The following is a 24,566-nucleotide window of genomic DNA, read 5'->3' on the forward strand; positions in this document are numbered from 1 at the left end:
TTAAAATGTCTTATGGTCTAAGTAAAACTTACAAGTAAACATTGAGTAATATTTTGTATGACCGTATCTTCACATAGTGAATGCAAGTTTTGTTGAATCTCACATCTATACCTGCATAAGTAGGATAGAAATAACGATAGTTAAGCTTGAACTGTTGACTTAAGTGTATTTTTGTAGGTAAACTGAACAAGATTTTGCCCTCAGAATGCACCAGAATGTAGGAAAACAACCCCATTTTCTAAAAAATTTCCGGGGGGACGTCGGAATCTCACATCTCTACCTACTTATGCAGGTATAGATGTGAGATTCAACAAAACTTGCATTCACTATGTGAAGATATGGTCATACAAAATATCACTCAATGTTTAATTGTAAATTTTACTTAGACCATAAGACATTTTAACTTTGACACTTTGATTTTAATAAATTTGATTCTTGGTATTACTCAATGTTTACTTGAAAGTTTTACTTGCTATTATAGCAAGCCGCTGTCTTGAACACAGAATGTGGCTTTTTCTGGCTTACTCAATTCTTCTACACTGAGCCACAGGGGCTTAGTCATACTACCTCCTAGTGCAAGCCCAGAATATCCATGAGTGGACTCTGAAATTAAACTGGATATTAACTACAAACTGACAACTTCATTTCACAGTAAACAAAGGGACAAGAGTTTTATAATGAAATAAAAATCATACAAATCAAACTTTAAAACCGATAAAAATAACAAACGTGACCCCGTAGCGAAGCAGCCCACATCACAGAACTACTTCTGAATAATTATGCTTTCACTGAGATACATTTCTGACCTCACGACTAGCAACAGCAATGGGGATAATCTGTCAAATAAAATCATTCAAATCTGTGTCTACTGTATGAGTGTAAACTGTAGTGCAATGGGATACACTAAGCAAAAGGAAGAATGCACCTGCCACTAAGGAGTCATCCATTTTGTTGCATACAAATCAACATTAACTGAGGTTTCCTCATCTAATCTCTTGAAATACTCAAGAACTCAATAGTAAGGGGTTATGATGAAAATCCAGACTGGATCCAGAACTGTCCCTCTCGCTTTACCTCACTCTATGGGGAATGTAGTTCAGAGGAAGCTAGCAGTAGAAACTATTGTTATGCTGGGGCAGACAGTGCAGCCTCTGTTTGACAACAGTTGAGAGAATACGGGACCAGTGAGAAGCTCTTCAGTACAGCCTCATTGGAGACATCAATATCCAGTGTCTCAAACCTGGGGAGGACAAACAAAAGGTCAAAATATGCACGTTTTGAGTATCCTTTCAACCTGGTGTTTGTAAGAAATTACATTCGTTCATCTTCTTGAAGACGAGGCAACCAAAATTGTTTCGTCTTCAGCTGCTTCTTCATATTAGTTTTTTGAAGCACTTTTTAGAACTTTCTGAAGTTCCAAGACTACAAAATATAAATTTTTGCAATTTTTCAACTGGTCTTAAAATTCTGATCAGGATTCTGTATCTACTGTACACCAGGTATTTATATACACCAAGTTTAGTGGAAAATTTTGGGATGATGATCCTCCTTACCAGTCTCTGGAGGAGATGACACAGAATACTGGGGGTGGAGGTGAGTCGGTGGCAGTGCAGAGCGGCTGACCCAGACTATAGGCTCCTGCCTGGGTGAAGATGAGCCAGTCTCCTATGTTGAGCTCAGGCAACAGACCGTGCTCGACCACCTTGTCCAGGTCATCCCCAGAGGGACCCCACAGGCTGCTGCTGAATACTGGTGCGTCAAGGGAAATGTTCTGCTGACACACAAGCATGAGTTCATTTCATCGGTTATATAACTCAGAATAGCCTTTCTCAGCTGGCGACAATATATTTGGTTCAGATTGTCACACCAAAATAGCATATATCATAGTAAATCAACAATTGCTTGTCATCAATAAATTCCTTGAATGAAATATTGGTATACTATAGAACAGTATTCTGATATCTTCTGAAATGTGTAACTGCATTTAACATTTAACTTAACACTGCATTTAACACTGACTACATCAACATTTCAATCAGTTTCATCTCTTTTATTTTCCTAAATAAAGTTTTGCGTTATAATTCCCCTTTTCTGTTATTATGGACAGCAGGGAAAGACGGTTGACTGAATGGACCTCTTGCAAATTTAGTTCCCAGCCCTGATCAATACAATCACCATTTTGGTGGGCAGCTAAGATCAGAACCAAGTATCAAACACTTGGTTCTGACCAAACGTGAATTACAGGCTGATCTTCCCTACTGTTCCTGAGTTATGATGTTAAATAATGAGCAGAAAAAAACTTTATAAAACAGTGAAGTTGGTTTTAAAAAAAATTTATTTTAGTTTTTTTAAATTTAATTTTATATACTGATCTGATCCCCGAAGGGAAATTAAAAGCACACTCCAGTTATTAAATACTTCAAACGCATGTATACATGTTAGTTTTTCAAGGCCCCTGTAGCACACACACACACACACACACGCACAGGGGCCTGTAGACATGCAGAGGGAGGTAGAGTGGCGGTCAGCCTCTTTGTGGAGTGTCCTAAATGAGCAACTTGTAAAGGGGTACGACGCCTTGCTCAAGGGCGCCTCGGCAGTGCTCCGGAGGTGAGCTGACACTTCCCACTGTCAGCTCACACTCTGGGTGTTTATTTTTTGGGCGGAAGCAGGAATCGAACCCCTGATCTTAGGAACACTGGACGATCCGCTCTACTGCTCGCTCTACCACTGAGCCACTGCCGCTCCCAAAAAATACGAAACGCTTCATGAATTTGTGTATCATGCAATGTTTTTTGGCATAAAACATAATCAAAAAATGTTTGTTTCAAATTTGAAGAAATTCCATCAAGACATTAGATTTTAAAAAACGAGACACCAGATTAGAAACACACTGCCTCTTGACCAAATGTGAGAAAGTGTAAAATGCACACTGATACTGAGCAGAGGAAAATCCTGCAATCGCATCTGGACCCACAAAGAGTTCTGGAGAATTACCTTGTGAACAGACGGAGCAGCGATCAGCATTTCAGAAAGCTTGCCGGAAAATGATCCATACACACCCTCGTTCATGTAGTACTGGAACTCTGGCTCATCATCGGGAGATGTACCGTCTGTTGCAATGATAGAGAGCATCCATTAAAGTTTGATGGAACCATTTTTAAACTCACCCCTTTATTGTGAGATTTAGAGCATTTTTTTTTAACAAGAATTAACCGAATACATTGTTTGTGTAATGGATATATTTTTACAACTTTAATGCAGCTTTCCTTGGACATTAAAGTACTGCTGTATAAAACTGCTGAACCAATCTTAATGCATCATGCGGTTAACCTTAGTGTAGACGTGAAGTCAGATTCCTGAAGTGAATATTGGGCTACTGACCAGGGTCCTGGTCCTGGTCCTGCCGATCACGCGCCACCACCTCCTTGGAGATGATGTTCACAGCCAACGTGAAAGCAGAAGACACAAAGAAGCTGCCAAGCTCAGCCATGATGGAAACTCCAGTAGAGGGAGGGAAGTATAAGTCCACCATATTTATGACTGCACTGTAGAACTGCAACAGTGACAGTGGGAAAAGTTGTGAGACAAAATAGGAACTCCAGTAAGAATTACATTAGAAACGGTACTTTTACATTACACGTTGAATATTAGGGGTTGATTGTATTAAACAAAAGGCAACATCAAATGTACGTGTGAACACATTTCCTTTTTGATTGTTTATTTTCTAATTCCTTGTGTCTCCTTCATACTTGCAAGCAAAAAGCAGAAGGTACTGACCGATTCCAGGTGAGCTTCAGAGCCACTGAAGTCACCTCCAATGTCCAGGACTTTCATGTTAAAGCCAATTTCTTCCTGAAAGAGTGAAAAACTTGTAAATATGCAGCTAAACTTCATGCTAAATGAGTCTTTTGTTCTGGAGCTGCTGATGTTGACCAAGACATAACATACAAAGTCACACAATGTGAAATTGCAATTTGCTACATGACATTTATCATTACTTACACCCATATCAAAGACACAACGGGCATCAGACATGGCGTGAATGTACACCTGGCCATCCTCACAGGACCTGGAAATGTGACATCTGAAGGCAGGAGAAAGAAAAACAAAATATTCCAAATACGTTTGACTCAGCTGAAGCGATAGAAGCGAGCCACCTGAACACAACGTACTTTATAATTACTAGTCTTAAAAATGTCGTGCAGGCCTCACCTAACTCCAATAACCTGCATGCCCAGCTCCTTAGCACACTCCAGCAGATGCCTACAATCCTTGAGGGAGCAGCCAAAAGTCATGCTTGTGTCATCATCTGGGCAAGAAGCTTCTGTTGAAACCTGTAGCAGCAACCTGAATTCAATAAAGAATCTAAGTTACTTGGTTAAAAAAAAAAAGATGAGCTAAGTACAAAAACTCAACGACTAGAATGAGTTCAAAAGTCAGCAATCATGTAAAGGTAATAAAGTATAATAACTTGTAATGAGCGAAGAAATAATACAAAGTACTTTACAAGAATGAAATTCCAAATTCAAGTTGTACAATCAATGACAACACTTATTGTTCTATTGAACACATACTTGGCATTGGGGTGCCAGCGAGAAATCTTGCGTAGCTCAGCTTCATTGTCACACACCAGAAGGCCAATGCCGTTCTTAGCAGCGTATTTAATCTGTGATACTTGTTTACAAACAGCACTGAAGATTATATCTTCAGAAGGAACGCCATGGGTCTGTACCAGCTCGAACTCTGACTGAAATACAACAGAAACAGAAGTATTTGACATTAATATACTGAAGATGAAAACAGTCCATGCTGTGATACATTGTAAACTTATTGGTGCCTGAGTCTAGTCTCTGTCTACACACATACAAGTACCAGTATTTGATTGTAGAGCCTGTAAAACAGTGTTAGTAAACTCCATTAAAATTCGTAAATCTTCAATTTCTTACCAGTATGCAGGGCTCTGCTTTCTAACCAGTGCAAAGAAAACTGATTAAAATTCTTGTGACCGCATACCTTGTTAGTGCAAATGAATCCAGTGCCGAGGGCAGCAAGAACTGCAATGACTGCTGGACTGCTGTTGCATCTGACGGCATAGTAGGGTCGGACCTGTGCCATGTGGGTTCGCCAGCGAACATACTGCCTCATAACAACTCCCAGGTCTGCTACAAAGAATGCATTCTTCTCAGACTGAAATCAAAGGAAAAACAAATCAGGCAGAATCAGAAAAAAAATGCATACAGAATGCTTTCGCACAAGCATGTTTTCTTGTAAAAACAATTCATAATTCTAATGCATTAACACAACCTACTGTACTGTATTTGAGGCAACTCTCAAATCATCATACAAAATTTTATGTGTGTTAGTGCTGCAGTGACAGGCCTTACCAGAGTTTGTTCACAGATGTGATTGTCAATCACATCACAGAGGGCTGTGACTCCCTCCAGCAAGCACACAGGAAACTGTGGTTCATCAGAGATTCCCTTCATCCTCCCAGCTTTTTCGTTCTAATCAGACAGGCATTAAGAATGGTGCTCGTCCAAAGTGGTCCTGCTCACTTCTTCTCCAGCCCTTGGGTTCCTAGACTTATGCGACAAACTGTAAAAGAAATGTTAACATTACTAACAAAACATCAAGACACAAAAAATGAGTAATATAATGCAGATTCAGTAAGTGTAGCTACGGCCTAAATGATTCTAAGGTCTGTGATTAAACAAATTTCATTTTCAGTGAACATCCAATCAGAATGCTGAACAGCCTGATGTTACAGAATAGTTTTTTGGAAGGTGTCCATTTTCTGCAAAGCCACTGGGGCAAAGGGTTCATTTACTTTACCGTCAATTACTCCCAACAATCACTATGAATCCCTGGGCTGTTGACCCGTGAAGGTTCTTTTTGATGGAATTAAACAAGATACAATACTGGCGGCATTGGGGTCACGCATTTACAGTCAGTAATGTTACACAATACATCAGATGCACCCGAGTCTAGACTGGATTACATGTGATGTGGCTGTAGTTTTGGGAGGTTAGAGATGGAGATCAAAATCCCCCACAAAAAAGCCTGGTCATCATCCCCCAACCCTGTGCAATTTGATCAGCTCTAATATTACAGGTGACTAACAGGCAGTCTGAAAAACGTCTGCATGGCCTTTTAATGTCTGAATGAACATTTGTGGTTTTTGTCACCCTAGAGTCTAGACATTTACTGTGGTTAAATTTGGTTCAACAATGCAATCATCTACTAATCACAATCATCCGACCTGGATTCAAGTAATCTGGACGTAGCGATCTAAACTTGTTTAAATTCATGCAACTCGTTGAAAATACGATAATGGTAGATTTGGAACCTTCTCAAAAAAATTCCCATTTAATTGTATATTTGGATCATCAGATGTTTCCAAGAATGATCAGATCCAGATAAGTTATTTAGAGTCATGGTGTGTTCCAATATATCACTGATTTTTTTTTTCATTGGCATTATAATTATTATGGGATATGTCTGGTGGCAATGAGTTAATAATGAGTGTCTGCAGTCAGCAGTAACGCATGGTGGAGGTTTCTTGCAGGTTTGTGCCCATATTTATGAATTTTCTTTGGGTTTGCTCAGGGATAGTGGTGTCCTCAATTATGAGAAATATAGGCAGATTCTTCTCCATCATGCAATATCATCAGGGAGGAGTCTGTCAGAGAACAGACATTGGCTGTGTTGCTAATCACACAGCCAATGTGATTAGCAACAATCTTTACTGTGAAGAAGACAGAGGAAGCGACATTGTGAGACCCACAGAGCCCTGACTTCCGTGTCACGGAGTCTGTCTGGAAGTACATGAAGCCACAGAAAGCCACATGGAATCTGTGGTTCGTTCTCCAAGATGTTTGGAACCTGCCAGGTTCCAAACCTGCCAGGTTCCTTCAAAAATGGTGTCCACGTGTATCTATAATAAGTGATGCTGTCTTGATGGCATCAGGTCATTACACCAAATATTGATTTGATTTAGATGTTTCTTCTGACCACTCACTTTCTGTTTTGTAAATTTGATAAAAACATTTACATTAAATATTTCTGAATGTATTCTTACTTTACAGCATTTCTAAACTCCTGCTTAGTGCCGTGTTGGCTTCTATTGTAATATCCTATTCTGGATACTTCAATACTTCATTGTGAAAAACATTGTGCAATGACTCATTCTATCATCTCTTCAAAAATAAACCAAGACTGAAACATTGAAATTGGATAACTGTCACTCGTAAAATATTTCAGAAGTGTTGACATGAATGGAACTATAGAGACAGACAAAAATAACCCACAATGCTGCCCACAATTCATAAATATAGAACTTCTGAAAATAGATCTAAATTTCATGATCAATAAAAACAAACTCCATCATTCATCTGATGCATGCAGCATGTTATCTAAACTCTTTTTATGTCTTCTGTCAAGACTTCTGGTGGAATAATGTCTAAATACTGCAAACAATAACAGAGATGCATTGTGAAGACAGCACGAGTCATACAACCAAAGACAATTAATTTACATATAATTTACATGTAATTCACTCACATGGATGAGTCCTGGGATGAACTCGTCCACTATCAGCTAGGATCCCAGGGTGGCTCGGAGTTGAAGTCGAATGGCTCTCGGTATAAAGATGCCCCTAGATCCTCAGGATAGTTATTACACACCTGTAAATGAACACATCAGCACAGAGGACACTGGAAACTGAGAAACAAATGAGACCAAAAGGGCAACAACCACATAGCCTCTGCTGTACTTTTACACGTGTCATGTTTGCAAAATCGATTTCAAGTAGAACTGAGACAAAATGTAGGTCTGAAGAGGAAAATGGAAGGACAGCAGCTGCATGGCTTACTTTGAATGCGACACAACAAGCGTCCCAGATACAGTAAACTAAACCAACACACCCATGACACAAAGTTGAGAAATTGATATTTACAATGTAAGCCACAAAATTTAAAACATTACATAATTAGAACACCATTAAATATTCCGATGCCTGCCACCGCATCGGTTTTAATTCATCGGTAGTGTTAGCATGAGCTATTTATTAGCTTTAGCTGTTTAGAAACGTAAAACATTACAAGGATTTTATCGGTTAAACAGAGAAAACACGACCGACTTTCGTCTCGTAGAGGACTTTTCTCTAACTGGTAATTTGACAACATGCTAAAGTAGCTAGGTAAAGGTTAGCTAGCGCTACTTACGTTTGCTGAAAACCCAAAAGAGGGGACGGAACGCTTTTTCTTTTTAGGCGGAATTTTTAAAGAGTTGTGGGATTCCTAAAAGAGAAAATGATGACTTTCAAGGCGGAGTGTTTGATGTCGAGAAATGTCCTTTGATGTTATGTCTACGAAGGCTTTAGCTGCTACAAAAAATAATTTGTTATCTCCAGGCAAAAGATACTGAATGAAGACAGACGTTTGACGAGACAGACCGACAAGAAACCTTCGCGTTCTATTGCCGTGAAGGGACGATCCACCCCCGTCGGTTTCTGATTGGCTAATACTTGTTGCTTTTAAGTTAGGTTGAATAGTTTTCATTTTGAGGGGTGATGATAGGATAAGGTTTAATTACAGTAAACCAATCACAGACAGGATAGAGTTATGGCGTCGCCTTAGTGGGATTAGCAAAATCGGTAGACCGAGAGACAGAAGCGGAAAAGGACGTACACGTAAATTGAAAATCATATATCCGGTTTAAACAGCCAAATAAAATATATCTTAATGAAGAATTTGTATATAGATTTAAGTAATGCAAATTACCACTGTGGAAATAAAGAAACAAAACATCATATATTGATATGATAAAATTATTTTCAGGATTTATCTTGCATATGATTTCAGTGTCAAAAATTATACAAAATACAGATTTTCAAGTTTGCTGCTGTGGCGACTTCGCAACAAGAACAGCAACTACTACTACTACTACTACTACTACTACTACTACTACTACTACTTCTACCACTACTATTACTACTACTACTACTACTACTTCTACTACTACCACCACCACCACCAACAACAACAACAACAATAATAATGATAATAATAATAATAATAATAATAATAACAACAACAATAATAATAATAATAATAATAATAATAGTAATAATAAAAACCTAACCATACATAGCATATGTAAAATATGCCCAGTGTTTAGTTTGCAAGAATTACCTGTGCTATGACTTCATTGTTTTTCCCTTGGCTCAATGGCAAAAAAATGCTGTCCAATAAAAACTGCAGAATTTCCCTTTTTCAGTTGCCAAAATTAACACCTGCAGTGTCAATCCCATGAGTAATAAAACAACAGATGCATTTCTGAATTCAAACTTTAACTAGATGTTCCAAGTCTCTGTTGTAATGTGGTGTGGTGCAGTTGAGTGTGCCTCTGAAAATGCAGAGTCTTGGGCAGTGTCTTTTCCCAAAGAGATAAATATGCATGTCTCACTCCTCGACACTGGAGGTGGAGTATGTCAGGAAAATGTCGGCTACTGTTTTAAGAATAGAAGGAAAATGTTTTCTCTGGAAGTTTTGAGATTCAATGGTCAATGATTTCTAGAATTGTTACAGAGTGACAGGACATGGTCAACAATGATGACTACAGCAATAAAATTTAGCAAAATATGTATATTAAAAATCACAAGAACAACTGCATGATATGTACATGAAGCATAGTTTTGTGCAAATTAGTGATTTTTATCATACAATCCATTCAAATGTTGTGTCCTTCCATGTAGCCTTTACAAACCGTAACACATCAGAACACTGCAAAAGTTCATAGATTATATCTTTATCAAAACTCAGTGTGGGTATGCAAAATAAGACCCAAGGTATCAGACCAGCCGCCAACAGCTGGTAACTTGTGAGAATGTGTGAGAGACAATGTCCATATTGCTGTTCTCCATAGACTTGAATGCCTCATTGAGGTCATTGCAAATAGTGGGTGCAGAGTTGGACTGATTATCAACCACCACACCGAAGAAGTTATATACCAGGAGTGACTAACACATCAAATATGAATACATGTACAAAAAGGACATTGGTTTATATGATTTGCTGGAGAAAATGTGGCTGAATGGTCCCAAACAGAGGGAAAGTGATCAGGATTGAAGGGTGGCATCAATGGAAATCATGAAAGTGAACAGCAGCAAGTAACAACTATCAGGCCAAGGAGAACTGTGACCACAACGCAATGAAGTCATCCACAGTCAAAAACCTTCATAGGATAAGACTGGTGCTGAAAAGTCATTTCAGTTTCATCATCAGCATGCATACTTTACTGGTCTTCACCAGTAAGCTGTCCTTAGGAGGAGAAAGATGTCCACACAGGGACACCTCATAATGCATGGAGACTTCCATCCAAAGTCCAGGCATTCTGAATATCCAAGATCAACATGAGGGAGGATGGAAATGCAGAGCCCCCCAGCTAGGATGAACCAAGGAGCATCCACAGATACACCAGGAAGATGACAGTCCCTTCCATTGGATGTGTCATTAGCAACTAGAGGCAGCATACCTATCTATCTATCTATCTATCTATCTATCTATCTATCTATCTATCTATCTATCTATCTATCTATCTATCTATCTATCTATCTATCTATCTATCTATCTATCTATCTATCTATCTATCTATCTATCTATCTATCTATCTATCTATCTATCTATCTATCTATCTATCTATCCATCCATCCATCCATCCATCCATCCATCCATCCATCCATCCATCCATCCATCCATCCATCCATCCATCCATCCATCCATCCATCCATCCATCCATCCATCCATCCATCCATCCATCCATCCATCCATCCATCCATCCATCCATCCATCCATCCATCCATCTATCTATCTATCTATCTATCAGTTGGCAGGAAAAAATGGAATGATAATAGCAGCACAGATATGCACAGATCAGATTTCAACCACAGAAGACCAGACCCAGGGTACAGGCTGTGCTATAATGTTGATGAGGCAGTCCAGTCTGTAGTAGCAGAGTGCAAGATGCAAGCTGAGGTCCATACACTGAGATGCATGTTAGAGATTGTGAACAGGAATATGTGCATTCAAGTCCTAATGGGATGCACCATGGAAATGATTGAAAAAAACAGTATCAAGATCCTGGAGAACTTTACGTTCCAGACTGAGAAGCATCTGCTTGCTAACCGGCCATACTGAGAAGCAAAAGCGGTTGGGATACATGGGGCAACTGACAGTGACATCAGGAAGGGGTAAGAGAAGAACAAAGTACAAGGAGTATTGAACAAAAATCTAAATTCACATAACTGGGAAATCATTCAGAGTTCTACAAGAGCTTTAAGGACCCCTCAGGGAAAATAAACAATAGCGGCACTTGTTCCACTATAAAACAGTTGCTTCTAACCCATTGTGAAGGTTGCATAGGCAATGTCATTTCCTTGGACTTCAACACAAAGGTTGTTCCGTGTTTTGTAAATGTTTTCTCAGACACTAAATGAGGCTATGTATATGTAACACTAATCACACATAGCATCTAAAGTGGCTTCCAGTAAAGCACAATGTTTGATTTCCATTGTTGGATCAGAATAGCCACTGCAGCCATTGGGCATGCGGCAGCAAGACATGTGTACACCCACTGCTAGGGCAAATACTCCAGTGGCTGCATTGTGCAGTAGGAATTCTTGTTTGAAAACATAGCAAACAGATGACATCAACACATGATTGCAACAACCAACATAGTTTAACCTCAAATGACCCAAAGTTATTAATTATTGAGCTAAGTAACTATAAATGCATAGAGCATAAGCATGTAAATTTTGAATTCTGCAGTGTTTCTGGATATTTGAAAAACATCAATCAATTTACTTAGTATGTTTCTAAATCTGACTGGTTAAACTGTCAATGAACGGTCAACGGTCTTATGCAACAGACTGTTGTGTTGGATGTGTTGTCCAGTCACTCAGCAGATCTTATTGCCAAAGAATGTTTCTAAGCAAGAGGAACACATATTTCCTCACACTGATCCGAATGTTAAGCATGGCCTGAAACTTGCCATAGGGATATAACAAATATACCAAAGCCATCTCATGTTACACATTATTCACTACAAAGGTGCGTTTGTGGTACTTATTAGTTGTATGGGGGTTTTTTTAAACGCAGTTGGTTGTAAAATGTGCATTTTTGGTTGTACGATATGAACTATCTTTATCTTTGGGCTTTTCCAGGGCGTGTCATTTTTAACAATACTATCAAAGTGGTGAAAAAGTAACGCAAGATATAACATGATGACAAAACAATAACATCGTCTAAAAAATAGTGCACATTTCACCCTGTTTCCTCTCTGCCAAGATAAATTGCAGGAGATCCATCAGAAAGTCAGCAAAAAGTAAAAATAGATTCTGGATTTAAGCTTACTTGTAAAAAGAATGTTTTGTCTTTTAATTGTTACATATTCTTCATGTAAATCATGTTGGAGTACACTGAATGCAATCAGACTATTTATGTATGCATAGCTCTGTGGATTTTTTCCAGGCTATAGCATAAACTTGTTTTTATTAAACATTTTTTATTGCTATAGCTTTTTTCTTTCATTGTAAACAGATCATGCACCAGAGACTCTCAACAGTACTTCTTATGCTTCAGACGGATTAATTATGATAAGTGTGTGTGTGTATGTATGTGTGTGTGTGTGTGTGTGTGTGTGTGTGTGTGTGTGTGTGTTTAGGTGTGTGTATGTGTGTGTGTGTGTGTGTGTGTGTGTGTGTATGTGTGTGTTTAGGTGTGTTTAGGTGTGTTTAGGTGTGTGTGTGTGTGTGTGTGTGTGTGTGTGTGTGTGTGTGTGTGTGTGTGTGTGTGTGTGTGTGTGTGTGTGTGTGTGTGTGTGTGTGTGTCTGGCCAGATAACAGTCAGCCAGATTGGTCTCTTGCCAGCCATGGGCAAGCAAGCATATTCTGCCATTTGATGTGGAGGGTTGGCTCCAAGCAGACCAAGCATTGTGTCCCAAACAATGAACTCCAGACCCACTGAACTATAAACATGTCCCTTCGGGGGCGTTTTCCTTAGATTTTGAGCAGGAGTTACGGTGACACCCAAAGTCGGGAAACCTGACTGGGGCTTTTCAAAATTTAGCAACATGAAAGTCTAAAATGCTGCTGACATGGAATCTTTGATTGCTTGCCTCATTCTCTGATATTGCATGTTGATCATACACTTGGTTTATTCCTTGACGCTCACCTTTTGGGACGGCTTCATATATCTCCTTGTAATTCACAATATTGTTCACATTAGATTCATAATGGAATAATTGTGCAATGCCGTAAAATATTTTATAAAGTTGGCCATAATCAGAAAATAACAGCCTCATCATTTTAATCATTGAGCTCTAAACTAGTACATAGCATCCATCCAGTCTTAATTGTCTTAACAGGAATCTGTTGGTCCTCGTTGGTGACTCGGATGATAACGTGTTCTCTAAAACTAACGTTAAAGACTTGGAATAAAAATGGCAGAAATGATTTGGAGTGTTCTCTTCAATGCAGTACCCACTCTTGGCCACTAGTGGTCCCTGTTGGGTTTCCTCAGTGAGGCGCGTGTGTGAGAGGCCTTCCGGTTCCCGTCGCAGGTCAGCTGACTCTGGTGAAGCTGTCAGGAGACCTAACCAACTGGATTGGAATGGCAACTATGAAAATGATCAAGCCCTAGAAACTCAATTACCAACTATATTTCTATTTTAACGGACATATTTCTTATTCAAAGGTGAGTGACACAGTCAAACGACAGGAATTGTCCACCAGTATAGTTGCTGTTGTTGTTGTTATTGATTGCAGAGCTAAGTAGCTAACGGTAGCTAATCCTTTCTGGCTATCTGACCTTAACCACTCTGTTTCTTAGCTTTGATTAATATTCAACAATATTTTTAGAATATTTTTTATTCTGTATTCAAGGGATGATGTGTAGCGTAACATCAGCGTCTTTCTAAATTATCTCCTTGCTACTCTGGCATCATTTTACTAGCTCGCTTTGTGGTAAACATTGCAAAGACACATCATTGCAAACACTAGCTTGACTCTGTATGTGAAGCGCAGCTCTTTACCTGTGTCGACAAGAGTTGTTAAGAGACTCGGTATCTCTGTGTGTTTCATGTACCGTTGAGCTGAATCATAGCGCAGGACACAATATAAATGAAGCTATCCTGTCAGGTCTCTAGCGTTACCAGAGCTGTAACCATGACAGAGTTTTGGTTGATCTCGGCACCTGGAGAGAAGACCTGCCAGCAGACATGGGACAAAATGATGGCAGCCACCACGCGTACCAACAACCTGTCAGTCAATCACAAGTTCAACATCCCTGACCTCAAGGTTAGCGTCTTGGCTTCAATTCACCACACAGACACAGAGAGACAGAATTTAGTAACAATGAACCTATGGAGCAGCAAATTACATTTGTCACTGTATTTAACAAATCACTTATCTTATTGTAGATTTCAGTGTAAAAATGGCTAATAAGAAAGTCACCAACCTTAAATATCCACTGTCAAGAATAATCTGATTGTGTGCATGAGATGCAGCCTGTACACCGATCTGTTGCCCACATGTTGAGGTGTTGGTTTGGTGAAGTTTTCATCCACAGAGAAGCGTAGCTTGTCTGCCTTGGCTCCTGTTGTTGAAGTGAAGTGAAGTAACCCCTCTGACCTCACAGCCACATTGGCTGTAATGTTCTCCTGGAACTGTTAGCAACACATGAATGGCTCTGGACAAAGAGGCGCCATCCTAAGCACATTGGCCCCCTGGATGTCGCTGTTTAAACACAACCCTGCTGACCCTGTTTAAAATTTCAAATCTGAAGCCTGATGAGTAAAACATCATCATGTGCTGACATTTTACTGTTTTTTGTGTTCATGAACAGGTGGGGACACTAGATGTCCTGGTTGGGCTGTCAGATGAACTGGCCAAATTAGACACTTTTGTTGAAAGGTATGCTATCTGTTGTATTGTGACTTGGGGTGAATTTTACTGTTTTCTGTCTGAAAGGAATGATTATTTCTTGGCAGCTTCTTATATCTGGCAAGACTCTGATGTAGTCAGTTTACTGTTGCCTAATCCCTTATCTTGTAACAATGAGGAATTTCACAGGTCCCTGAGGATAGCGGGCCTCACGCTCTCGGCTTTGCGATTTACAGTTGGGTGACACACCGACAGTTCTCTCTTTATTCATATTTATAGCCGGTGACTTATGTCCCACAAGTCTGGTCAAGAATAATTTATAGTCTTTTGGAAATACTGATGTTCAAAACTCAGTCGCTACTGTTCGGTTTCTGGTTTGCTTCCTCTGTAGAGTCTGTGAGAATGCCTTGTAATGTGGTCTCACTTCTTTGTCTGCAGCTTGCCCTTAGTAATTACGCATTTGAAGTTTCTGAATTACACAACATATAAACAATAGTACTGTACATGTAATAAAAGTGTAACAGTAAAAATACATTTATAACAAAGAAAATTTTAAGTGACGATTCTGTTAATTTTTTCCATCTTCAAACATTTTTTTGATTTAGTGATAACTTTGGATTTTGATTTCTGTAATTTGCCTTTATAACAATAAATAAAATGAAAAATAATAAAAAGGATAAATAAAATAAATCAAACCTAAGTGGCTGAGCTTCTTGGCATGAGATGAGGCCTGACTTCATGGCTGTACACACAGTCCCGCTTTGATGTCTTTTTCATGAGTTTTACAAACACTGTAGGTAAAACTCATGTCTGTCATATTACAGATGGACTTGAAATTACCTTAACAAGAATTTGTGAAAGTCTTTGATGTGTGTGTCTGCTTGTGTAACATTTGGGGCATGAGGTTGTGTGACTGTGTAGTTCACAGTGGCTTTATCTATTCAGTTTGTGTTAAGTGTGGTCTGTTTTGATGTCTCCTGGCTGTTCACAGTGTGGTGAAAAAGGTTGCTCAGTACATGGCCGACGTGCTGGAGGACAGTCGGGACAAAGTTCAGGAGAACCTGCTGGCCAGTGGAGGTACAGTGATGGATGTGACAGTGGGTCCTGATTATTTTAGTACCAAGAGAGCTTTGGTTAAAGGGTGGGCTAATATGCAGCAAGGTTCACTGTGTAGTAGTGATAATAACCCACTGATGATGTTCAAAATACAAGTTAATCTAAAAAAAAATTAGAACATCATGGAAAATTTATTTTTTCAAAAGTAATTTTAATTTGTGAAGCTTTCATATATTTTAGATTTTTTTGTACATAAGTTGAAATATTTCAGGCCTTTTTTTCTTTTCAGGATGCTGATAACTCATGAAAATCAAAAATCTTGTGACTCAGAATATTAGAATATTTCATAAGATTAGTCAAAAAAGGATTTATGATTCAGAAAAGTCAAATGTCTGAAAAGTATGTTCATTTTCACACTCAGTACTCAATCAGGCCTCAGCGTGGCTCTGCTGAGAGGTTGCTTTGATACTGAACTTCATGTCATGTGTAAATTGGGCTTTGAGTCTCTCATCTTCCTGTTGATAAAACTGCACAGATTCTCAGGTCAGGTGAGTTTTAATACTGAGTAGTGGTTCAGTTCTCCTCCTTAGCCCAGAGAAGACTTTTCTGATGTTGCCTCTGATTCAAGACTCCATGATGGGACTATTGTACTGTAGTCCACTTCCTGGACACGTCTCTGTTGTGGTTCTTTATGCTCTGCTTTGAGCCTCAAAGTTATTCAGTCAGCTTTACTTCACATCTCTGTTGCTTGTGCTCCTTCTCCTTCCACACTTTTTGCTTCCAGTCAACATGCTTTGATGCAGCACTCCATGAATAGCCAGCCCCTTCATCTTCTGTATCTTCCCTCCTTGTGGAGGAAGTCAGTGAGAGTCTCCTGGACAACTGACAGGAGTATCCCTCAAAATTTTGGTATCATGGACAGAAACTGACTGAGACACTTGTATTTATGCTGGAAAAACAGTGATTAATTTAAATTTTTATTTAAACTTGAGTATTTTAATATTTCCAGACAAGTTTTAAGACAAAGACAAAGAGCTTTATTTGTCATTATACACAGGGATGGTACAATGAAATTGAAAGGCCAGATGGAAAGTCGGTCTAGAGCCGCTGCACCCTGGGTGCGCCGCCACTACAGGCCAACATGACCTAATATTCCCTAGATGCATGTTTTTCCTGATAATGGGGGGAAACCAGAGAACCAGCAGAAAACCCATTCAGTCACGGAGAGAACATGCAAACTCTTCACAGAAAGGCCACGTTGGAAATGATGGGTATTATACTGTAATCAAACTAAAAAAACATACATGAAAAATTCAATTTTACATTTAATGAGTCTAGAAAATGTGCAAGTTTTACTTTCTGAATTAACTGACAAAGATATTGAACTCTTCTATCACATATTATTTTTTCAGAGGCACTTGTCTTTATTACAATCCTTAACAAGGACCAATTAACAACACTGATGGATCTGATCATTAGAACCAGAATCAGAAAGTACAGTAAAGTACAGTAAAGTTTACCACATGAGGAACTTGACGCGATGTCGGTGCATTAAGAGGTGGAAGAGAAGCAATAAGGAATAATAAGGAATAAGGAATTTAAAAAAAAAGTATTTACAATTTACATTACGGTGAGATGAGATATACTGTATATGGCTGGTGTTTACAGGCGAAGACGAGAAGTCCAAAGAGTAAACTCTCTTTGCAGGGTGGTCAGGGGCAGATGGTTACCTGGGGGGGGCAGCATTGTTCATGAGGCTGACTGCAGTGGGGAAGAAGCTGTTTTTATGGCGTGAGGTCCTGGTCCGGATGGACCGTAGCCTCTTGCCAGAGGGGAGGGTCTGGAAGAGGTTGTGGCCAGGATGAGAGGGGTCAGCAGCAATCCTGGCTGCACGTCTGCGGGTCCTTGTGTCAAACAGTTCCTGGAGGTTTGGCAGGCTGCAGCCGATCACCTTCTCCGCATAACGGATACACTGCAGCTTGGCCTTGTCCCTGGCCGTGGCTGCAGCAAACCACACTGACATGGAGGATGTGAGAATTGACTGAATGCTGGCAGTGTTCACCAGCATCTTCGCAGGGAGGTGAAACTTCTTCAGCTGCCGCAAGAAATACATCCTCTGCTGAGCCTTCTTGGTGAGGGAGCCGATGTTCTGCTCCCATTTGAGCTCCCGGGTGATGGTGGTGCCCAGGAAGCAGAAAGACTCTACAGGGGTCACTGGAGTGTCACAGATGATGACGGGGGGGAGGGCAGGAGGGTCTTTCCTGAAGTCTACTATCATCTCCACTGTTCTGAGAGCATTGAGCTCCAGGTTGTTCCTGCTGCACCATGATACCAGGCAGTCCAGCTCTGATAGTGTGTAACTGTCTGTTGGTCAGGTTTTCTCTTGCCATACCCCCAACAAAATGAAGGGAAATACAATTTAGTTTTAGTTGCTCACAAGAAAAATAGAGAATATCTATCTGTGAACAAAAATTGGGCAAAAAAAAAAAAAAGGTGGAGGATTTCAAGTACTTCGGGTCAACAGTCCAGAGCAATGGAGAGTGTGGAAAAGAGGTGAAGAAGCGTGTACAGGCAGGATGGAACAGGTGGAGAAAAGTGTCAGGTGTGATAGAAGAGTTTCAGCTTAAATGAAAGGAAAGGTGTACAAAACTGTGGTGAGACCAGCGATGTTGTTTGGTCTAGAGACAGTGTCACTGAGGAAAAGACAGGAGACAGAGCTGGAGGTAGCAGAGATGAAGATGCTGAGGTTCTCTCTGGGAGTGACCAGGAAGGATAGGATCAGGAATGAGTACATCAGAGGGACAGCACATGTTAGAGGTTTTGGAGATAAAGTCAGAGAGGCCAGACTGAGATGGTTTGGACATGTCCAGAGGAGAGATAGTGAATATATTGGTAGAAGGATGCTGAGTTTTGAACTGCCAGGCAGGAGACCTAGAGGAAGACCAAAGAGGAGGTTTATGGATGTAGTGAAAGAGGACATGAAGGTAGTTGGTGTGAGAGAAGAGGATGCAGAAGACAGGGTTAGATGGAGGCAGTTGATTCGCTGTGGCGACCCCTGAAGGGAAAAGCCGAAAGAAAAGAAGAACAAAAATTGGGCAACTATCAGTGTGCAGAATTATTATGCAACCTAATAAAAAATAAAAAAAATTCCATCTCAGTTTTTTGGTTTTCTTTTACTTTTACTTTCTATTAAAGTGAGAATAACGAACAACTCAAAATTGACAAACATCAGTGACTGATACAGCTACCCGTCTTTTCAATTAGTCATACCCCTTGAATTCATGGAGTCTGTCGGTTTTTTGATCTGTTAATGATCAACTTTTTATCCATGTCCTAATTTAGTGTAATCTATTAATACGCAGAGAGCTTTTAACTTTTTTTTGTTGTCTTTTTTCAGTTGATCTTGTTACCTACATCACAAGATTCCAATGGGACATGGCAAAATATCCCATCAAACAGTCGCTTAAGAACATCTCTGAAATCATCTCAAAGGTATTTCTCAGATTGAGAAACTATTGATTTAAAAACCCTCCTTTTTATTGGTCACCATCTGTATGCTTCTTCTTTTTGTGGTAATGCTTAATGATAACGCTCGAAAAACTTTTATTTCTCCTTACTTTATGTACCTATGCTACTATGTGTCATGGTCTGTGTTAAAGGATGTTAATCACAAATTCTGTCAACCACATTTTTGGTCTTTTCCAGCAAGTAACTCAGATTGACAACGACTTGAAGACCAGAGCATCTGCATATAACAGCCTGAAGGGAAATCTGCAGAATTTAGAAAGGAAGAATGCGTGAGTAATCCTCACTTTCTTCGTCATTATTGGCCAAATGTCTGAAAAATTCACTGTGGCTCTAAGGTGCACTGTCAATAATAAGAACCTGTAGGAGACTTTATTGTGCTCCTGTTGTCCGCCACTAGGGGGAGTTTACTGACCAGGAGCCTGGCCGACATCGTCAAGAAGGAAGACTTCGTACTTAATTCAGAGTACCTCGTCACTCTGCTGGTGGTTGTACCAAAGTAAGTATTAATTGTCTGCTATGGCAGATACTTTAAACATGTCTGGATCCTAATAACTGAATCAGAAACATTTAGCATGAGATGATAACTCATTATCACCTGATCCCATGTTTGATCAGGACAGCTTATGCTGACTGGCAGAAAGCGTACGAGACCCTGGCTGAAATGGTGGTGCCTCGATCCTCAAAGTAAGTCAAATGAAATAGAATGCTGGACGTCTCAGTGGTTATCCACCATGAATCGTTACAGCGGGAGAACAAGCGCATGTCTTTTTTTTACAGCCTTCTTTTTGAAGACAATGATAGTGGCCTGTTCAGTGTCACTCTGTTTATGAAAGCCATTGACGACTTCAAACACAAAGCCAGAGAGAACAAGTAAGTGTCACACTGAGGTAACAAACACTGTTCTGCAGAGGACACACTCACACAAGAGACATCTGTGAAGATTCCCATTCATCCAGGTTGTGGTAGATCTCTGTGTTGAATAAAGTCAACTGGACTTGTGAGAAAAGCTTGTAGACATTTCACCTTTCATCTCGGAGGCTTCTTCGGTTCTGAGGTTCTAAGTGCTTCGACTGAGAAATGGGCTCGCCTCACCTTATCATTGACGAGCTGATAGTGGGCATTCTGCAGGAGGTTCTCAGCCTTGAGTGCTTTGGTGGTGGAGTCCAGACACAGGCTGGGCACAAATGTGTTGCTGTTTGCATCTCAAATTGTTCAGGAAGTGGTTTTTGTAGGCTGCCAGATCTCTGGAGGTTCTTCAGTACTCCAGACCAATCAAAAGACGTTTGTACCAAAGACCTGAAGAAGCCCCTTTGATGAGAGGTGAAACGTCTTCAAGCTTTATTCAACACAGATCTTTCTATAAGAGAACATCTTCTATAGAAGCTAGGCTGAGAGGCAAATATAAATAGCTCAAACTAAAAACAGGTCCATTGTTCTCAGATGAAGCTGATTCATGCCGTCTTCATCATGTCTCTAGGTTCATAGTGAGAGACTTCTTGTATAATGAAGAGGAGATGAAGGCGGACAAAGAGGAGATGACACGACTCTCCACTGACAAGAAGAAACAATTTGTAAGTGATGGAGCAGGAAAGAAGTTTCTGCCTCAACATTATCACAATTGTTTTAGAGGAGCTACAAAACCAAAAACTCATCAGTTTCATCATCACACACATATTTTCCACAAAAGTTGGACTTAAATCCTGCCATGAATCGGTAAAACATTACCAAGAAGGTGCTCACTTTAGTTCACAGCAGTTACTTCATAACATTTTTAAGATGGTATAAATTATGAAGCAATCCAGCACCTGATAATTGACAATTATTTAATGAAGGTTTACTGGATCGTCACATTTTCATGTTTTTAATGGAATCCATGATTTATTTTTTTTATTGTGGTGCGCTTAAGGTTTTCTTTTTGGCAACAATGGAGAAAAGATTGTGCAGTATGAGAATATTCACACAAAGCAATAAAAATGTTTTTTACTCAAAAGTGTCATTTTTAGAGGACAGAAAAATATTGCTAAATTTTGTCAATAATTGAAAATGCATGGTACTGTCAGATTCAAGACTCCCTCTCCAAAGAGGTACAACCCTAATCTGTACCTGTTGCCCTCAGGGTCCACTTGTCCGATGGCTGAAGGTGAACTTTGGAGAAGCCTTCATTGCCTGGATCCATATCAAAGCACTGCGTGTCTTTGTGGAATCTGTTTTAAGGTATTGCCCTCGAAAAAAAAAGAATAATGGTTGTCTTTCATTGTTGCAATGACCTGTTTTTGGGTGTTTTCCTTTAGATATGGGCTCCCGGTGAACTTTCAGGCCATGCTCCTGCAGCCAAACAAGAAGACTATGAAGAAACTGAGGGAGGTGCTGAATGACCTGTACAAACATCTGGACAGCAGTGCAGCAGCTATCATTGATGTGAGTGCCCTGATAAAATCATACGATATGACAGACAAAATATACACTTACCACAGAACCACAGCATCAGAGAAATACATGTTTAAGGAACTTACTGACAGGTATTTTCTAACATATTAACTACATAATACAGTCTAATAATGAATCATGACTAATGTTATCCATAACTGACATATAAATGCACCATATTTTATATCACCTCATGTGACTTCATTTAGAAATGTTAATACTGTAATGTTAATGATGTTAATGTTATAATTTTGTATTATTAATGATTTATATAGCAGATGTAGATGTGACAGTTTGCTTCACTGGTGATGACAGTATTAACAACACACTTCACAGACACACTTTTCTAAATACATTCATTTATTCTTAATAGGTTATGAATACACAGTGGGTTGATACTAAAAAAGTGAGAAAATGAATTAAACTCTAGCAAAATATATGTAAGCAAAATAAGGTTGACTTTTTTTAGTGTGTGCACTATGAACACACTTCAACGATACAATGCTCAAAGGTAAAAGAGGAGCTGCTCACAAGTGGGACGCTGTCTGTTTTGTGGTTTTAAATTCTTTGGTTTGAAATTTGAATTACCTGTAATAATGATATTATTATTATTATTATTATTATTATTATTATTATTATTACTATTATTGTTGCTGTTGTTATTGTGGTTGTTTTTCCATTTACCGTATTCATTATTTTCCTGTCTTTTTTTATACAATTGAATGTGGTGACTAGTGTGTAGCTCATTGTGGGATTAGGTAGTGTAGTCCTACTGATGGTTTGAGTAGGTGCGCCTCCTCCTGGCCATACTTGGTCGCTACAACTACAGTTCTGTTATATTTAGATCATATTGTCTTGTTTTTTATGGATTTATGAAGCTATAGTGACATAAACTCCTGACCTTTTGTGGTGCTGAGTGAATAGCTTTAAATAGTAAGAAACCTAATAATAAAAAATATAATAAATAAAAATAAAGAACTGCAATCATGTAATGGAATCTTTACTCATTTACTCAGTTTACTTTCAAACAATCCAATCCAACTTCATTTGTTAAGCAGTTTATAACAACCACAGTCGACCAAAGTGCTGTACAGACGAACAAACAAAAAACATTACATATAAAAGACTAAATGGCTCACATATTCTAAATAAAATAAATTAATTAAAAACATAAACACAAGCTGAAAATCAATAATTATGACAAGTCAACATTTTGGAGATGCTTATGTATATATATATAAATCTCCAGAATGGAGTTGAATGAGTGGAATGCTCACACACAATTCACTGTCCTATTTTTCAGTCTGCGATGGACATCCCAGGCCTAAACCTGAGCCAGCAGGACTATTACCCATATGTCTACTACAAGATTGACTGCAACTTGTTGGATTTCAAAGCTTAACAATATACGCATGTTGCCCCTATGTTGAGTGTTGAAGTGAAATTTTCTCTGGTACAATCCCTCCCCCCGTCTCCAGTGTGTGTCTCCTCACCCACACCTCTCCCATTCAGCTGCTTGAATCACAGCACTGCATGATCATTCCTCGTGGTGAAAAAAAACCTCATCAGAAAACCACACCACCTTTACAACCAAAGTGAAATAAGAGAGTTTTATATGTTGTTTCTGTTTACAGTTTATTTTTCTTTTCAAGATACAGAAATAAAAACCTTTTTGATGTGATATAGATACAAAAATCAGGTTGAACAATTGTATATGTACAATGTCATTCCACATGTGCTGGTGTGTATCAATAATGGCATTCTGTATTGGTGTTCAAAATATTAAGAATTATGTTTACATATGGACAATGCTAGCACCCCTGTGCCCATGGCAACCACATCTGGTTATGTGTTTCTAAGATTAATGGGTCATTCTTCTTGCCACTGTGCAATAAAGAACTTATATGAGTGTGTTGTTGTCTGATGTTGTGTATATTTGCTGTCGAAGGAGAGCAGAATATTGTGTCAGCCACTGATTGAATCAATATGACAGTGAATAAATCCAATAAAAAGTGTTTGAGTTGGACTGAGCTGTGCATGTGAGCAGTGTCTTGTGTGTAGTGGAGAGGTCATTTGTGACGGCTCATGATTGTAATGTCACGGGTTTATTTCCAGGAAGTTTTCTCTTTAAGCAGACAACAGTTAGACTTCTCATGGCTGCACGAAAAACACCACAGCGGCCAGCAGGGGGCGGTAAGGAGACAGGACGACACATTGTGGGTCTGCCGGTGAACGAATTTAACCACACAATGAGGCTACTTTTAACTTCAGTAAAATCACACGATTGTTAGAAGAATATAAGTAGTTTTCTGCAGTACCATGTTGATAAATATAGAATTTTAATCAAAAGTTTTTCTACCTCCAAACAGTTAAATCCTATTAGATGTCTTCTCAGGATAAAGACGAAAGGGCTATGATGAAACGTATGTGACGTCACAGTTCTCACCGTACCAATATTTAAACTGACTGATAATAATGTAAAATAAGCGCATTTAGTTAATTGTAGGGGATCGATAAGTGATGAGAATTTGTGGGTTAATCATAGGTGTGTTTGAATATCAATATCTAAAAATATACTAAATATTGTGGTGTAAAACATCAGTGACGTCAGTGT

The 24,566-nt window shown here is 39.2% G+C and overlaps 2 protein-coding genes across 4 annotated transcripts; one reads left to right on the top strand and one right to left on the bottom strand.

The window, feature by feature from the left end:
- Positions 1-96: 96 nt before the first annotated feature.
- LOC137601147 (antizyme inhibitor 1-like) lies at positions 97-14,693 on the bottom strand. Of its 3 annotated transcripts, none has more exons than XM_068323182.1 (12): positions 14,517-14,693; positions 7,564-7,685; positions 5,388-5,598; positions 5,017-5,190; positions 4,578-4,750; positions 4,216-4,350; positions 4,006-4,087; positions 3,781-3,855; positions 3,385-3,556; positions 2,998-3,113; positions 1,554-1,771; positions 97-1,240 (listed from the first exon to the last, which is right to left on the bottom strand). In XM_068323182.1, exons 3-12 carry the CDS (start codon positions 5,487-5,489, stop codon positions 1,126-1,128), a joined length of 1,362 nt encoding a protein of 453 aa, XP_068179283.1. In that variant the 5' UTR covers positions 5,490-5,598; positions 7,564-7,685; positions 14,517-14,693; the 3' UTR covers positions 97-1,125. The 3 variants fall into 3 exon arrangements, with proteins under 3 accessions (XP_068179283.1, XP_068179282.1, XP_068179281.1); XM_068323181.1 differs by lacking the exon at positions 14,517-14,693 and adding an exon at positions 9,195-9,442; XM_068323180.1 differs by lacking the exon at positions 14,517-14,693 and adding an exon at positions 8,226-8,479.
- LOC137601148 (V-type proton ATPase subunit C 1-A-like) lies at positions 13,620-23,861 on the top strand. Its single transcript, XM_068323183.1, has 13 exons — positions 13,620-13,754; positions 14,198-14,356; positions 14,904-14,971; positions 15,933-16,018; positions 19,395-19,489; positions 19,703-19,794; positions 19,923-20,021; positions 20,141-20,209; positions 20,303-20,395; positions 21,003-21,096; positions 21,642-21,739; positions 21,817-21,943; positions 23,256-23,861. Exons 2-13 carry the CDS (start codon positions 14,225-14,227, stop codon positions 23,352-23,354), a joined length of 1,152 nt encoding a protein of 383 aa, XP_068179284.1. The 5' UTR covers positions 13,620-13,754; positions 14,198-14,224; the 3' UTR covers positions 23,355-23,861.
- Positions 23,862-24,566: the final 705 nt, after the last annotated feature.

This window comes from Antennarius striatus, chromosome 9, assembly GCF_040054535.1.
Source record: "Antennarius striatus isolate MH-2024 chromosome 9, ASM4005453v1, whole genome shotgun sequence".
NCBI classification, from domain to species: domain Eukaryota; kingdom Metazoa; phylum Chordata; class Actinopteri; order Lophiiformes; family Antennariidae; genus Antennarius; species Antennarius striatus.